A 17,993-nucleotide genomic window follows, 5' to 3' on the forward strand; every position below is an offset into this window, starting at 1 on the left:
GAGCTTAGTAAAATAGAGGGCTATAGGTAAGCCTAGTAATTTCCAAGGTAGGGACATGTTTGGCACAACTCTGTGGGCCGAAGGGCCTGTATTGTGCTGTAGGTTTTCTATGTTTCTATGATTAATTGTTCAAGATGTGAGAATTGTTAAAATTTGACATTTTCTTGATGCATATTCACAACAGTATTTTGAGATGGGTATACAGTAAACTTCCATTAATTCAGCATCCTCAGTATTCCATATAAAATTTCTAATTTTTAGCGTGTATCCAGACTGCAGATTTTCTGGACTGCTGGATTTAACTCCCATTAATACCCCATCACACGAGATTGATAATATGGTAATACATAAATCAACAGAAATACTGAATGTTAGTGATGTTGTCTGACAGGATAAAGGAATAAAATTAATGTGTAGCCTTCAGTTAACATAATTGCTGAAGATATTGTGTTGAAATGAACAGTGACTTCCAGAAAGTGAAGCATATAATAATGCCTCGGAATGTTTTTTCCCCTTTCTAATCAACATTTAATGTTTCATTGTGAGAAAGAACACCTAAAACTGAGAGAATTTAAAAGCAGTCAATTCGTGCCATGTTTATTTTATGCTATTGGCAACATGATTCTGTCTTGAAGGAAGCTTTGTTGGGATATAATTAATCTATATTCCATTTGTGGTTGAGCTGTTAGTTAGTTATCTTTGGTTACTGAGCAATTTTTTTAAAGTGCATATGATATTGAATTTGTCTGTAGGTGGCAATGAGCAGGGCTCAAGTTTCTTTAGTTTCAAAATCCAAAAATGGGGAAAAACACCTGCATCTTGCCAAGGACTCAAGAGATAAAGTTAGTGACATTGATGATCAGGAAGCTGCATATTTGGATGTGAAAGGTAAGGAATTCATGTAATCATATGAAGCTTTAACTAAAATCTACAGGTTGAATACCCCTTATCTGAAATTCCAGAATTTTTTTTTGAGGGCTGACATGGTGTCACAAATGGAAAATTCCACATGATGCTGGGAAGATTCCCATGCGATTCACATCATAGACAGTTCTGAAAAGTGACCTCACATACATAATGAACAGAAGTTAATGAAAAATAGAAAAACACTGCCTAAGGTGACAAATGAAGATCTCAATTATGTTATGAAAGAGTGGATTTGTCTGCTTAACGGTATGCTGATCGTGAAACTAACAAATATCTATCACAACAAACTAAAAATTGAAGGTAAATGTGAATATTCAGCAGGCTGGTTGCAGAAATTTAGAAAAGGCATGGCAAAAATTTTTTAAAGATTATTAATATTTTAAAGATAAAGTGTCTACTGATCACGAAGCAACAGAAAAGTTCATTGATGAGTTTGTGAAGATTGTTGCTGATGGAAATCTAACACTGGAACAAGTCTACAATGCTGATTGGTTTTATACCTTACATAAAACATAAAGAAGTAAAATACCAGTACAGTGTACTGTAACCTTTTAATTAAAACACGACATCATAGGTAAAGACTGAAAGCCTGCCATTTTTTGTTGGTCAACAGGTGATTCAAGTATTCTCCCGAAGCTTCTATGCTGCTTTGTTTCCCTGCACACATTTTATTGTATTATATTAATAGAATGTAATAATTTTTACTGTTAAGTACATACATGTGATGAACAAGTGTAAGACAAAGACTACTTACCGGTAACACATAAATTCGGAGTTGGAAATGATGGCAATCCCAAGCTATCTCATTATATATTCCAAAATACTTTTGGCCCCAACCATTTGGGTTAAGGGATACTCAACCTGTACTAAAACCTACTCATTGCTGACAAATGAGCCTGGTACATCTTGTTTAAACACTAAACTGATGTAATTCATTATATGCATTGCTTAGTTGTTGCTACAAACTTAGCAAATGCCCAATTATATGTGTTTGTCCATTCCACTTAGATAATCCACATGAAATTACTATAATTTTTAGTGTATTGTTCATTTTCTTGGCATTTTGAGACGATGCAAAGTAATTTCATTGCGATTTTGAATTCTGTAGATTTTAATCGCATCTGCTCTTGACTTATTAAAAAATTTTAAAGTTGTAAATTGGGAGCTGTTGCAGAATCCTACATGTACAGCCACACACAGAGACTAAGATGAAATAAATATTTGATTGTTTATGGTAACCACTGTCCTGCTTTGTATCACAGAATTGTTTAAGATATTACTTGATCTCTTGAGAAGTCAATCCTCATTCAGATCATTTATCTAATCGATTTCTCTTGGCAGATGTTTAACTTTTAATGATTGCAGTAAAAACAAAATTTATAGGTATTTCATTCAATGATACATTATAACAAAAACATTATTGACATTCCTGATACCATGAAAACTTCGAAGATCGCTGGTAATTTAGGAATATGGTAATGAGGGAGAATCAGATCATGGCTGATCTGTAAGTTAACCCCATGTACCTGCCTTTGATCACTATTCCTTGATATCTTCAGTTAACAAAAATCATTTATAGGTTTAGAGTAAACAATCATCTTTGTAGAGAATGCAATACTATCACTTTTTATGTAGATGTTTTTCCCACCTTCAGTCCGAAAAGGTCTGAATTCGGTTTTGCGCTATTCACCAAAGACCAGAGGTAATTCTTCCTAATACTTTGTCAGTTTCCCTTCATATATTGACACTTTAAATCCAGTAACCTCTTAACTTCCTTAATTCTAGGGAATATTATTGTAGTTGAGGTCGAGGTATCATTCTGATATTTCTGAATTAGACTTCTTTCAAGGCTAATGTTTCTCCTCGAACCACACCCAGACTGCTGACATCTGGTATTGAATCGGGGCTTTGTATGTTGTAGGAAAATTACTGTCATCTAATTTGTATTCTAATCCAAAAGGACAGCATGCTGATATCTTAATTAATTTCTTGCCTGAAAATTACAGTTTGATAATGTGTGATTATGAGTTAATTTTCTTTGGACCTCTGAAGTTTATAACCTTTCAATATTTAGAGAATCCTCCATTCTAATGTTGGATCCAAAATGGAAGACCTCTTATTTGACAACATTGGAATCTATTTGCTACTGTATTCCCCCTCATTTATTTAATATATTAACACCAATTTGTAATTTAATGCTTCCATCTACATGGATTACAGTGCCATTTATTTTCATGCCATTAGCAAATTTGGATATATGCTTCTCTATCCCAACATATTTATAAAAATAAATATTAATAGCTCCTGCTTAAACACACGTCCTGGAACTGCTTTCAGTGCTGCTTCCCACCAAATAAGACATAAACAAAATTTGCTTTTGTGTTTCTTGTATTGCTTTCAAAGTGTTTTGTCTTGTTTTCAAATGTCTCTATCGTTGAAGATATTCAGGAAGTAAAATCTTTGTTTTCCAGTGTCATCTTGCAGCTGACTATAGTGCATGCAGAGAAGAAATGGCGGATAGATAAAAAATGAGCAGGCAAGATAGTTCAGGAGATCTCTGAGGGTGTGTTGCTTTCTAACCAGTATTCAGTTCTAAGTATTGAAAGGGTAGTCTGTTGGAATGCACCGCCAGCGAAGTTCAGAACAATGGACGAAGGGTCTTGGCCTGAAATGTCGACTGCACCTCTTCCTAGAGATGCTGTCTGGCCTGCTGCGTTCACCAGCAACTTTTATGTGTGTTGCTTGAATTTCCAGCATCTGCAGAATTCTTGTTGTTTTTCAGAACAATGTGGTGACTCAACCATACAGGGAAAAGATCATAAGAAACCCCTATAGATTCTGTGATCACCAAAGTGATTCTTAGATGGTGTGATGTTGCCAGAGTAAAGAATGGTACTGTACTGACCTGTAGGCCATCTTTTTATCAATTCATGAAAGCAGTGACTGAAATACTTTTGTTTCCTTTTCATTACAGGAAAGACTAGTGTTCTGAATAAAGATGACTGGTGGAATTTATTGTTAAAAGCCATTTACACCTTGTGTGACCTCAGACGTTTCAAAGAAGCTGAACTATTGGTTGATTCTTCCTTGGAATATTATTCATTTTATGATGACAGGCAGAAACGGAAAGAGTTGGAATACTTTGGCCTGTCAGCTGCTGTTCTGGACAATAACTTCAGGAAAGCATACAATTATATCAGGTATTATGAATCTGTCCACTCTTAATGACAAAAACTGGGTTTATTATAATGTAGAGAAATACACATTTTTTACAATAAAATTGTTCATCATTGTGAATTTCTAAATAATCACTGTATTTTCAATGTTGTAGTACAAGGTAATATTGGAGCTGCCAGATAAAAAGAAAACAAAAACTATTATTTAATTATAATCTTTCATGGTCAGGACATATCAAAAAGAAGTATTTTTGAATTGTAGTCACTGTTGTCATGAAGGAAATGTAGAACTGATTTGAATACATGAAGTCCTAAAAATTGCCATGTACTAGGGCCTCTATTTTATTGTCAGATATTGAGGGGTAGATATTGGTTAAGTGTTGTCTTCCTTGTGCTAGGGTTCAAGATGTCACAGAGTGACTGCACAAAACCTTCTGCAGGAGGAGGGTGAACAAGTTGCTTCCTTGCAGTGTTGTGGAGAGCATGTTTTGGAAGGCAGCCACTTACAGCTGAAGAGAGTGCTTACAGAGGGGAAATGTGTGACTGTTGCCTAGACAAAAACGAGCAGGCAGATAGATCAGACGACCTCTTGAGGATATTTTACTTTCTGACCAGATTTCAATTCTGAGCACTGATTGGATAGTTTGTGGAGAGTGCACCATGAGCCAAGATCAGAGCAATGTGGTGACCCAACTGTACATGGAAAAGATTACAAGAAGCCCCTGTAGTTGCAGAAGTGATTACTAGGTGGTATGTTGTTGACCTTGCACCAGAGCTAAGGATGTCATTGTGCAGCCAAGGAGTATTCTGGAATCAGGATAAATAGGCAGAAGTGTGGACAGTATGAGTACCAATGAAGGTAGTTGAAAAGGGATAAGGTTTTATTGCAAGATATTAAGGAGTTAAGAATGAGATTAAGAATTAGGACCCCAAGGGTGTGCTGTGCAGAAGTTTTGCAGCTGAAGTACATTGCAATACATAGTAATAAAATCTATAAATTACAATAAGTATATGTAACAAAAATTAATTAAGTAGTGCAAAATGAAAGGGGGAAAATACTGAGAATAATAATTGGATAAATCTTGGACTTATTGTCAATTCAGAAAGCTGATAGCTGAGGGGAAGAAACTGTTCCTGAAGCATTGAGTGTGTGTCGTCCTTGATGGCAGCAATGAGAAGAGGACATGTCCTGGGTGAAGAGGGTCCTTAATGATGGATGCCACCTTTTTGAGGCATCACCTTTTGAAGGTGTCCTGACTGCTGGTAGGCTACTGCCCGTGATGAAGCTGACTGAGTTTACAACTTTCTGCAGCATTTTCCAGTCCTGTGCAGTGGCCCCTCCATACCAGATGGTATGATGGTATGTGATGCAACCGTTAGAATGCTTTCCATGGCACATTTGTAGAAATTTGCGAATGCCTTTGGTGACATGCCAATTCTCCTCAAACTCCTAATAAAATATACCTGCTGTCATGCCTTCTTTGTAATTGCATCAATATATTGGGCCCAGAATAGATCCTCAGAGATGTTGATACCCAGGAACTTGAAATTGTTCACCCTTTCCACTTCTGATCCCTCAATGAGGACTAGGGTGTGTTTCCTCAACTTCCCCTTCCTGAAGTCCATAATCAGTTTCTTGGTCTTGGTCTCACTGTCACTGAGTGCAAGATTGTTGCTGCGACACCACTCAACTAGCTGATCTGTCTCTCTCCTGTATGCCTTCTTGTCACCATCTGAAATTCTGCCAGCAGTACTTGTGTTGTCAGCAAATTTTCTAGTGGCATTTGAGCTGTGCCTAGCCGCAGAATCATGGATGTAGAGAGAGTGGAGCAGTGGGCTAACCACACATCCTTGATACGTGCCAGCGTTGATTGTCAGTGAGGAGGAGATGTTATTTCCAATCTGGAGAGGCTGTGGTCTCCTACTGAAGAAGTTAAGGATCCAGTTGCAGACGGAGGTCTAAGTAGACACTGACGCTAGTTATAAACTGTTCGGCAACAACCTCCTATCCCAATTAAGCACCATGGTGTCCCAAATGAATGAAGGGAATCCCAGCTATTTTCTCAATTAGTATTTGTTCTTTAAGAGTTGTCCCAACTAAACCGCTGCCCCGATTAACTGATGGCCAATTAACAAAAATCTACCGTACTTGTGTTGATTTTTTGAAGTGGGTTTTGCCTCCTGAATTAGAGAGTTTTGGATTCCAAAGTACTACCTGTTATGGACAACAGACTTTTGGTTTCCATTTAGGGAGTTTTATGAGTGTTTGGAAGTATATGGCTATATCCAATTTTGCCCTTTAAACTGCTAATTAGTGGTTTTCTTCCCATTCTTTGTCTAGGGCTTTGCATGTTCTGACGATTGAAGGCGGCTGAAACTTGATTGATAAAGAAAGTATTACTAATTAATCAAAGCTGTAGAATAAGTTATATCCACTAGAGGGCTAACATGCACAGCTTCCACTGGAGAGGCTTCAATGGACAGTGCAGTCTGCAGACTTTTTTTGCAGTCAGACATGGAAATCCAAGACTTACTGATTGTTATTTTGTGCTGGATGTGCCAGGATGCTATGTTGTGTGACTGCCAATGCAGTGGAGTGGCAGAGCTCAATCCTGTTGATATTCCCAGCATGGAAAATTTGGTTGCTGATGCAAGTCTTGCTCAGAAATAGTTCAGGGTGGTGGTCCAACTGATTTCTGTGGTGCTTTGGGAAAGAAAGTGGTCATTTATTAAAAATGATTTAATTTTTGTTTTAATGCTTTAAATTAATTTAAACAGTATATGTTTTATTTATTAAAACATCTAAATCAGTTAAGAAAAATGTTATAATTATTGATTTCATTTTTACTTGTTTCTGAATGCCTGATGGATTGGCAATCCTGATTGGAGTTTTTCTGTCTGTAAAAGCTTTTGGAGGATTTGGGTGTGGGATTTCAGTGCATCACCAGTGATGTTGCTGCTGGAGCCATTTAAGGCCAGCAGGTGGGCCTTCTTTCTGTGAACTAGATAAATTCAGCTATTGATTGGTCACAGAGTTATCCTAGGTCGGTTTGCACTGGCTGTGTGTAGCCTATTGTTTTTGTAGTCCGCAGTGGGCTGATTTCTGTGCATTTTAGTCTCTCTTTCATGTAAATTTATAAATTTTTTGGTATTGGATTCAATGAACAAATTGTGTTGGAAAAAACCACGAAAAGCTCAAATGTATGTACATAAATTTTGCCTTGAGCCGAATGCTAATATTTCAGTTGTGTTTCTATTTTGTTATTAATAATTTGGACACCAACAATAACAGGGTTTTCAATTACCAAAACTTTACATTACACTAACGTGTTTGCATTTTGGATTGTGCATTCTGATCGATGTGTTTATAGTGTGGGAGAACATTTTTTTTCAAATGATTCTGCTTTACAGTGTACAATTACAGTTTCTTTTTATTACAATTCACCAGTTCGTAGTGTAGCAATCTGGAGCATCTGCATTCATTGTAATAATTATGAAAATCAATTGAAAAGTTTTCCATTACTTTTATTCCTTGTTTTATTAACTTATAAGGTAGTTGCTGTAAGTAAAAGCCTGTCCTCAGTACAAACAGATATTTGAGTACCAAATAATGTGTCATTTGTTTCTTTCATCTAAACATTGTACGATTCATGAAGTAATAGTACAACTCAACTATTATTGAGGAAAGAATAACTGAAATAATTATTCTTTTGTATAGTGTAAGCTTGATGGTCAGTGGTTATTTTGTTTGACGCAATAATGAATGCTGTTGCTAACCTTATAATTAGATGTGACTTTGATGTGATAACTTTGGTCAAAACTGAAATGTAAACACAAAGGGAGTCAGATCCAGCCTTGAACTTTACAGAGTTGTCTTCAGTGATTTCAAATAATTGTTCAAGTGTTTAAGGAGCTCAAATTCCTGATTTCACCAATGACCAAATTCTGCTTTTCCTTTAGAGCATGTTGACCTTTAAAAAGAGCAACCCAAACAGTTTGTAAGGAACATTAACTCTTCTGATAGTTCTGTATACAAGTGATGATGTTATCAATTATCAGTGTTTGATGACTTCATAAAGCATTACATTTGAAGTTTTTGTAACAATCCTCATTAATATCATTCTGTTTGAGTTTATACTTCGCCTTAATTTATTTACTTCATGGTCCTGGCTTCGTTTGCCATAAAATTGCTGATTTAAGATGATTTAAAGATAAATATTACGTGTATGATGTTCCAGAAGAATTGTCATGGTATTTGTCCCTAAACATTTAGGGTCATGGTGATGGAAAATGTGAATAGACCTCAGCTATGGAATATTTTTAACCAAGTTACCATGCATTCTCAAGACCTGAGGCACCATCGTTTTTGTCTGCGCTTGATGCTGAAACACCCAGACAATCATGCCCTTTGTGTGCTTAATGGACATAATGCTTTTGTTGCTGGAAGCTTCAAGCATGCTTTAGGTAAGAATGAGTGATCATGTTATAATATGTGATGTCAGTGTTATTTGCCGGCTATAAGTATAATCTGTTCCCTCTCTCTATCTCTCAGTTCTAATGAAGAGTCTTGGACCAGCAATGTTAACTGTTTCTTTTCCACAGATGCTGAGTTTCTCCAGAATTTTATTTTCTATTTCATTTCTGACTAGGCAAATGTCATTTTAGTTGCACATCAGATAACAATTTAGATCTTTAGTTTTAGTCCCTGAAGCTCTAGGCCATTACTGAAATGAAATTCCTAACCTGAAAAACAACTCTTGTCTGCTTCAGAAACAGACAGAGAGATCAACCAGGCATATCTTCCTGCTCTGCATTTTCTGACTTCTACGTTTTTTGTTTAGGCTGTTTTGTATATACTCTCGCCCTCTAACTGCTCCTATTAACTCATTGACCAGATAACCTTGTTTATAGTTTATCCCATGGTCATTCCAGTTTTATTCCATCAGAACACTCTCTTTGCAGTTTATCAAGCTTCTTTTGCCTACTTCCTAGTTCTGACAAAAGGCTCTTTGACCTGAAATGTTAACACTGGTTCTTTTCACACAGATGTGGTCTGATATCATGAGTGCACCTATCTGTGAATAGTGTGTCAGTGGATAATGAACACCTGTCACTTTACGACTATCTGATATATATTTTACATGTCTACATATCTCTACCTCACATTCTGTGCTAATCTGAGCATTTTTCAATCCAAGCCCATCTTTTTGAAGCACAACAGGGAAGATTAATGGGTCAGGGAGCTTCAGTGGGGAACATAATGATTCAGAATTCTGATAGTCTAGAAAGAAACACAGTTAAAGGAATTTGAGGGGAAGGATTTTTACAGAGAGAGTTTTTTGGAAGAGGTTGTGGAATCAATTACATTATAATATTTAAGACATACTTAGACACTTCAGTGGACAAGACAAATAAAGATACAGACCGAATGCAGCCAAATAGGATTAGCTTAAATGGGCAAAGATATCGGTGTAGATTTCGTGGCCCGAAGGGACTAATTCTGTTATTGTACAACTCCATGACTGCTTCAGTTATCTGCTTGACCGGCTATCTATGAATGTAATGTCATTCACTTTATTCCCTACCCCTAAATTTTTCTAACACTTCTCTTTTAAATAATATAATCCATTCAGACTGACTTACAATAGGCAGTAAATGAAATAATTTGTCATTATATTGGTGTTAAATGTTTTCTAAAAGCATTCAAGGACCAGAGAATTGTTGCGGGAAAAACAGATTGGAGATTTAACTGCAGTGTATAGTTATCACTGGCATAAACATGGTAAATAAGAAGCACCTACAATGTAACTCTGACAATTCAGTATACGATTGTTAAGATATCTATTCACAAATGTCCCAATTCCCACATTCCTTTAAACTGTCCTGGTTCTGTTACCCATGCTTTTTTTTTAATATAAATTCACTGAGATTCCATTCTCACTCCCCCTGATCTCAAAGGTGTCCCATTTCCTGTGCTCCCTTTAAACTCGGTTTCCCATACTCCATTTAAATTTGCCAGGACCCTGTTTCTCTTGCTTTAAAATCTCTGCAAACCTGTTTCCTTTAAATGCTCTGGCACCCCCTTGCTCCCTTTAAACTCATCAAGCCCAGTTTCTCATTCTCTCTTAAACTCACTCGGGTCTCATTTCCCATGTTCCCTTTTAAATTCAACAAGTTCTCATTTTCACACTCCCTTTAAATTCCCGGGGTCTTTATTCCCACATTTCCTTTGTACTTTCCAAGTTCTGATTCCTACACTCCTTTTAAATTCACTGAGCTTTTTCCCACATTCCCATTAAACATACTGACTTCACTGGGAAAAATTTGAAAGTAACAATTAACATTTAAAATGCTGTGTGTTAGAAGTGTTCTGGAATATTATTTGGGGATAAAATCCAATAATCTGGAAAATTGGCTAATCTGGGACCATGAAGGCTCCTGAGTGTATCGGATTATCAGTGTGTAACTCTATTTTAAGGGGCCCATAGTTTATTTTTAATTGGTGGAAGGATTAAAGGGGAGATGTCAAAAAAAGATTTTTTCACTCAGAAATTGTGACAATCTGGAAATCATTGCCTGAAAGAGTGCAAAAGTAATTTTCTACATAATATCTTTGGACAGTATTTGGAGGTATATTTGTAGACCTCTAAACTGTAAGTGTGTGATTTTAGTACTAGAAGATGAGATTAGATCAGGTAGCATTCTTGACCAGCACAGGCAACATGATTGGGATGGTCTCCTATGTCACCATATTTGTATGATTCTATGAAATATTTTACAAAATCTTGTCTCTTTTTTAAAATCGCAGGTCAGTATGTTCAGGCATTTAGAATTCGACCCAGTGAACCACTACACAGTCTCTGTGTGGGCCTTACTTTTATCCATATGGCATCTCAGAAGTTTGTTTTGAAACGGCATCCACTTTTGGTGCAGGTTTGTCAATTTTACTGAATCCAAGTTTCAAGTTAGAGTATTTCCTTTGGTGAACATCTATTTACTGAATTATTTTGGTTCAACATTTTTCAGTTAGGCTATGCACTTGTACAATGCAGTGGAAATGAACTGTTGTTAAAGTTTCTGAGAATGCTTTTTTCCCGTTTGGGAATTATTGATACTGTTTGGCTAGTTTTTGTTTAATAACTACAAAAGATTTAAAATACAGTGAAAAGGTCATTTTTGGTTTTAATTTGTATAGCAAGATGTTTCACATCAGCATTGATTATATCAGTGCCAAACTGATTTTTGATGTAAAGAACCCACTGCATTTTACATCTGGATTTTGTTATGTCTGTATTCAAAAGAAGAATCCATGTAGAAAATTATTTTTGAGTTAAACTGGGGGATGCAGCAATATTTAAACAAGGAAGCAAAAATATGGAGAGTTAAAGGCAGGATTATTTAATTTTCTGTTTTTTGAGTCATAGACTGGAAAGGCACTGATCTTGGTGATGTTTGCTGGCTCTCTGGTGCCCTGCTGCAGCAGTCACAAGTTCAATAGCCTGCATAGTCTAATAGTCTAGTGCCTTGTTGTCTACTGGACTTTGATATTAGACCATAAACTATAGGAGCTGAATTAGGCTATCTGGTCCATCAAGTCCCAATCTCCTGCCTTTCTTCCCCGCCCCCCCCCCCCACCCCACTGTATTCCTTCATGCCCAGACCAATCAAGAATCTGTCAATCTCTGCTTTAAATATACATATAGACCTGGCCTCCACAGCTGCCTCTGGCAACAAATTCCACAAATTCCCCACTCTCTGGCTAAAGAAATTCCTCCTCATCTCTTCATGTTCAGAAACATTTTAAAACGATTAAAATGCATGCATTTGAAATAATTAAAACAAATTAAAAAGTAACTTTAAAAAAAGAAGCAAAAACACCTATTAAAACATTAAACCAAACCAAACATTTGAGAAGTCATAGGAGAATGTGCCAGAGTTCTGCGCAAAGTTTTTAAGTACTTCTACAGAGTTCAAAAAAAAAGGAAGCAACCAGGGTCTTCCCAGAAAATTGATCCCAGAGAAAGAGATGGTTGTGGGAGAGATTAAGTGTTGGTGTGTAATCAGGTAGCCAGCATACAAAGGTTTGCTTCAGAACAGATATTTTGCTAAGGCTTTCAATGGTGCTGAAGCTCCTCCTGTGGGAAGAGATTCCTGCTGAAGAAGGTCAAGGCAGTTGAAAACAATTCCAATTGTCAATTTGAAAGGGTATGAGGTGAGATACACAGAAGACAAGCAATGAGAACTGCAAAGTATGGAAGAATATTAAGCACAAACACGAGGAAATCTGCAGATGTTGGAATTTCAAGCAACACACATAAAATTTGCTGGTGAACACAGCAGGCCAGGCAGCATCTCTAGGAAGAGGTACAGTCGACGTTTCGGGCCGAGACTCTTTGTCAGGACTAACTGAAAGAAGAGCTAGTAAGAGATTTGAAAGTGGGAGGGGGAGATCCGAAATGATAGGAGAAGACAGGAGAGGGAGGGATGGAGCCAAGAGCTGGACAGTTGATTGGCAAAAGGGATATGAGAGGATCATGGGACAGGAGGCCTAGGGAGAAAGAAAAGAGGGAGGGGGGGAAAAACCAGAGGATGGGCCTACCACCTTACCAGACTCTGGGTCCAACATATAATTCTCCGTAACTTCCGCCACCTCCAACAGGATCCCACCACTAAACACATCTTTTCCTCTCCCCCCCCCGCTTTCCCCAGGGTTCGCTCCCTACGCGACTCTCTTGTCCATTCGTCCCCCCCATCCCTCCCCACCGATCTCCCTCCTGGCACTTACCCTTGTTAGCGGAACAAGTGCTACACATGCCCTTACACTTCCTCCCTCACTACCATTCAGGGCCCCAGACAGTCCTTCCAGGTGAGGTGACACTTCACCTGTGTGTCAGCTGGGGTGATATACTGCGTCCGGTGCTCCTGATGTGGCCTTCTATATATTGGCGAGACCCGACGCAGGCTAGGAGACTGTTTCACTGAACACCTACGCTCTGTCCGCCAGAGAAAGCAGGATCTCCCAGTGGCCACACGTTTTAATTCCACGTCCCATTCCCATTCTGATATATCTATCCACAGCCTCCTCTACTGTAAAGATGAAGCCACACTCAGGTTGGAGGAACAACACCTTATATTCTGTCTGGGTAGCCTCCAACCTGATGGCATGAACATTGACTTCTCAAACTTCCGTTAATGCCCCACCTCCCCCTCATACCCCATCTGTTATTTATTTATATACACACATTCTTTTTCTCTCTCTGCTTTTTCTCCCTCTGTCCCCCTCACTATACCCCTTGCCCAACCTCTGTTTTTCTCCCCCCTTCCCCTTTTCTTTCTCCCTGGGCCTCCTGTCCCATGATCCTCTCTTATCCCTTTTACCAATCAACTGTCCAGCTCTTGGCTCCATCCCTCCCCCTCCTGTCTTCTCCTATCATTTTGGATCTCCCCCTCCCCCCCCCCACTTTCAAATCTCTTACTAGCTCTTCTTTCGGTTAGTCCTGACGAGGGGTCTTGGCCTGAAACGTCGACTGTACCTCTTCCTATAGATGCTGCCTGGCCTGCTGCGTTCACCAGCAACTTTGATGTGTGTTGCTTGAAGAATATTAAGGCAAGGTTTAGGTTGGGATGGACCATGGGTGATTGAAGAGAAGACTTTAACTTGCTGGGTAGGTTACCAAATATGAAGTAAATCTGGAACCAGAATAGATTTACAATTAAAATAGTCCTGTAGCTGCCACAGTTGGTATTTTTCATTATATCTGTATTTTTCTTGTAGGGATTTTCCTTTCTTACACGATACTTGGAACTTCGAGGACCTTGCCAAGAAGTGTACTATAACATAGGACGTGCATTACACCAACTGGGGCTTGTGCATTTTGCCATTCATTATTATGAAAAAGCACTGGAGCTCCCTCCTCTTAAGCTAGAGGTATGTAAAATGATAGAAATTTTAACAGTTGACAGTACTCTCTTAGGGCAGAAGTTCTAGCTTACAAAGAAGGCCATCATCTTGGTATGAAGAATAGGAGTTGTTAACTTACAGTGTCTCTTGCTGTCCAGTGCATTGTGCTGGCTTTTTCTTTAGTTTATTCTGGTGGTTGTAGCTTTCATTTCATCACTGAGTTGTTATTTTTAAAGAAAATATTTGATGTTCCCACATGGCTTTGAATATGAAGTCAATACATGAAATCTTTAGCATGTGAACAGGCATAGTCTACTGTGAGCCAGGTTACCTACTGACTGAATCCTGCATAATCCTAATTGGTATCTATGATTGGTCAATAGAAGGCATAATTATATAAAATTGACAATTTTTTTTATTGACATACAATGTGGAATTAGCCCTTCGAGCCATGATACCCAGTAACCGCCGACTTAACCCTAGCCTAATCATAGGACAAATTACAATTGTCAATTAACCTACCAACCGGTACGTCTTTGGACTGTGGGAGGAAACCGGAGCACCCGGAGGAAACCCACATGGTCACGGGGAGAACGTACAACCTCCTTGCAAGCTGCTGCGGGATTTGAACTTGGGTTGTTGGAACTGTAAAGCATTGTGCAAACCATTACACCACCGTGGTCTGGGGCACTGTTGTGTGAACATTTGACTTAAAGCTGAGGCTGGTCTTTGGGGAAAAAATATAACAAGAATTAAAAATTGTGGGAGATGTTTTCCAGACAGGAGCCTAATTTTATTTTTAAACCACATGAATCATTCCCATAATATTATCATCTTACATTTAAAGTTTCTCTTAACGTCTTTAAGCACAAGCTATTTTTAATAAAGGGTTTTGGGAGTAAATGTATTAAATATGCTGATGGATTGAGCTTTAAAGCTGTTTCCTCAAACAAAGCAAACAAGAGCTGCCATTAGCAATGGTAAACATCTCATACCACTAACCTGAGCACTTAGAGGCAATCTAGTGTAAATTCTAATCTTTGGTTGTGAATAAAGGAAGCTGAATCCAAACTGCAGTCATGGCAGAGGGAGCTCATTCCTCGCTGACGCAGAGAAACTGTTGTAATTGCCCACCCCATTCGCTCACTACCAGTGTTTAAAGTGCTGCTTCCCTAATCACAGTGTGAATTCCTTCTGCCTTAAGGCACAGTGTCTGTGATCTCTACCGAAAATCATTTCAGAGAAAATGCAGGGAGCAACATCAACCATTGTTTGCCCTTTTTTGACTTCATAAAAGTTCTTTGACTTCATAACTTCAGAGCGACTAAGGCGTATCTTTATCAAGTTTTGTTCCCACCCTGGGAAATTGGTCTCTCCTTTACATCTACTTTGAGATGTAAAAGGTCTACTGTGACCTTCACCTAATGCAGACTGACATAAAGGAAGGCTGTGCTGTCACCTCAAAAGTTAGCTCAATATTTCTTGCTAAATTGTTGCATCCCACCTCCAATGAAGTTCCAGTGAAATGGACCTCATACACAGGACTAATGAGAATTCTTCAGTGTATGTCACCTCCTCTGTAGTACAAGCATCACCTCAATTTTCCTTAAAAAGCTGCACTGTGATGCAGATGATGTTTGTAGATTCACTGAGCATGTGAGACTTCATACTTGTCATCCATAAAACATAGGTCCAGCATCATAAATCTATGACAAAACCCAGGTCCACATATTTCAGGAGCTCACCTTTCATTGAAGGCAAATGTCAATGAAGATATACACCATTGCCTTTAGTGTGCTAGTACAGTGATTAAATAGGTGAGGAAATGAAAACCTCACACCTGGCACAAAGCTCATGACTAAGTGATCTGCAGCAAATGCAAGTTGATGAGTCATGGGCTCGTTACAGCAGTCATTTCTAAGACCCAGAGAGATACTGCTGATGCTGTTTCTGTAGAATGAGCTGAATTCATTGACAGGATAAAGAACCCATATCAACAACCTCTCCCAACCCATCTCATCTCTGAGGCCTCAGTCACATTCGGTCAGTTCCAATGGCCAAGTCACATCATTCACATGCCCAAACTGCGTTCAACTCTGATCTTCATCAGAAAGTCTCCGCGCATCTTATTGTAATAAGAGATTTCTAACTGGACAAAGGAAGAGGGAAAATAGGATTTTTGGAAAGAACCTGACTTCCTCACTATCATAATGTACAGAGCTGTTGACCCCATCTTAAAATGGCATTGATAGCCCTGAGCCCTTTCATCGGAAGCATAAATAGTGAAAGGAGAGCACTAACTCCCAAACTGCCTTCCCACCCATCCACCACACCAAACACAACCTGTAGGCCTCATTATGCACCTCAGACCCAAAAATTGGAGTATAAGCAAGCTGCCCTAGCCATTGAAGAGACTTACGGAGATAACTTCAAATAGACTTATCCAGACTGGTTTTTAAATAGCAAGCTATGAGGCAATTTTTCCTTGGATATAGAGGGTTTAAAGTATTGATTAGTAATTCAAAAGTATTTTCTTCTGAATCAGGCAGAATGAGCCACTGACGTGAGATGCATTTGCAACATCATTACTTATTATTACATGCTAATAACCTAAATTTGAATTAAATAAATCCAGCCATAACTTTGCTCTGTATGTTTTCTTGCTGTATGTGTAATTATTTATTTGTATCTTGATCTCTGCTCAAAATAGAAGAATGTATAAAATAGGACCAGGAATAGGTTATATAACCCCTTAGGGCATTCTCCTCCATTCAATTAGATCAATTCTGATTTGATCTTTGGCCTTTCTTGTCTGACTCGATAAACCTGGATTCCCTTTTATTTCAAATATCTTTGGACTGGCCTTGAATATAACCTACAGGAAAGATTAGGTTATCAACAAAAGTATGAACTGAAATATTAACAGTCATGACCCAGTGAAGTCAGTATAAATTACACACATGTCGAGTGCAAGATTACCTAGAAATGACAGCAGTATTGAACTGAGGTATTTGAAATGATAGATTTCACCTCACTGATCAGACTTTAGACTAAACCTTTGTAATTCTACACCTTTTGTTCAGTTGATTGGGTTTGAATGCTCTTTTTATTGTAGATTAAAACATCTAGAGCAACGAGCAGTTATTTCTGAAAAGGAAATAAAGAAGCAGGAAAATACTGTCAAATTCTGTTGGTCAGCCAATAAATAAATAAAATTCTATTTCTCTCTGCATTTGGATTAGAGTAGATGTAGCTATTCTAACTTCATACTGTTAAATCAATTGCTTGACAGAGTGACAGAGTAGCAAGTGAGAGCAAATGGAATTTTGTTCTTTACCAGGCCATTTCATGTTGGAGCCTCTATAATGTGCAATTACGTAACAAATTGCCAAAAAATTTAAACCGTTGTTGAACTATTTACATGGTAGTCTGACAATAAATTACATAGTTTGTTGCTAAATGACCAAGGGAATTTTAAAGAGATTTGATTGAAAGATTTGTTTTTAATTGCAGGGAATAGAGGATGAGCAAGTGGATCTCAGACGAGATATTGCTTATAATTTATCATTAATATATCAGAATAGTGGAAACATTGATATGGCTCGTAAACTTATATATACACATTGTGTTGTATAAAGATCATGAAACTGATGGAATACCCAATATAACTTGAAAAGTTGTATAAAGTGAAAAGGTTAGCCTTTGTCATTTATGTATATTATTTAATTAATTTCAGCTCTTTTTTAAATACTTGTACCATTAAAATGTTTCTGAAAATGCTTTGATGTGTTACTATTTTGTTCTATTGCAGATGGGTGAAATATGTCACCTTAAGTTGCTAGAAGTTCCACTATGGGCCAGGTCCTTTGGCCCATGATATTCTGCTAAACCAATGAAATTAATGAAGCCTAATTAAACTAATTCTTCCTGCCTGTTAGGGTCCATATCACTCCATTTTCTGCATATTCATGACTCTATCTAAGAGCCTG

General features: G+C 37.9%; 1 protein-coding gene across 3 annotated transcripts in view; it reads left to right on the forward strand.

The window, feature by feature from the left end:
- The window catches only part of gtf3c3 (general transcription factor IIIC, polypeptide 3), a 52,413-nt gene extending 34,635 nt beyond the window's left edge, over positions 1–17,778 (forward strand). For all 3 annotated transcript variants that reach the window (XM_063050068.1, XM_063050066.1, XM_063050067.1), the window contains exons 13-18: positions 753–888; positions 3,902–4,127; positions 8,377–8,567; positions 10,912–11,036; positions 13,879–14,031; positions 17,518–17,778. In XM_063050068.1, the coding sequence (XP_062906138.1) occupies positions 753–888; positions 3,902–4,127; positions 8,377–8,567; positions 10,912–11,036; positions 13,879–14,031; positions 17,518–17,640 (954 nt within the window). In that variant the 3' untranslated portion in view covers positions 17,641–17,778. The remainder of the gene's footprint in view (positions 1–752; positions 889–3,901; positions 4,128–8,376; positions 8,568–10,911; positions 11,037–13,878; positions 14,032–17,517) is intronic.
- Positions 17,779–17,993: the final 215 nt, after the last annotated feature.

Source organism: Mobula hypostoma, chromosome 6, assembly GCF_963921235.1.
Source record: "Mobula hypostoma chromosome 6, sMobHyp1.1, whole genome shotgun sequence".
Classification (NCBI taxonomy): domain Eukaryota; kingdom Metazoa; phylum Chordata; class Chondrichthyes; order Myliobatiformes; family Myliobatidae; genus Mobula; species Mobula hypostoma.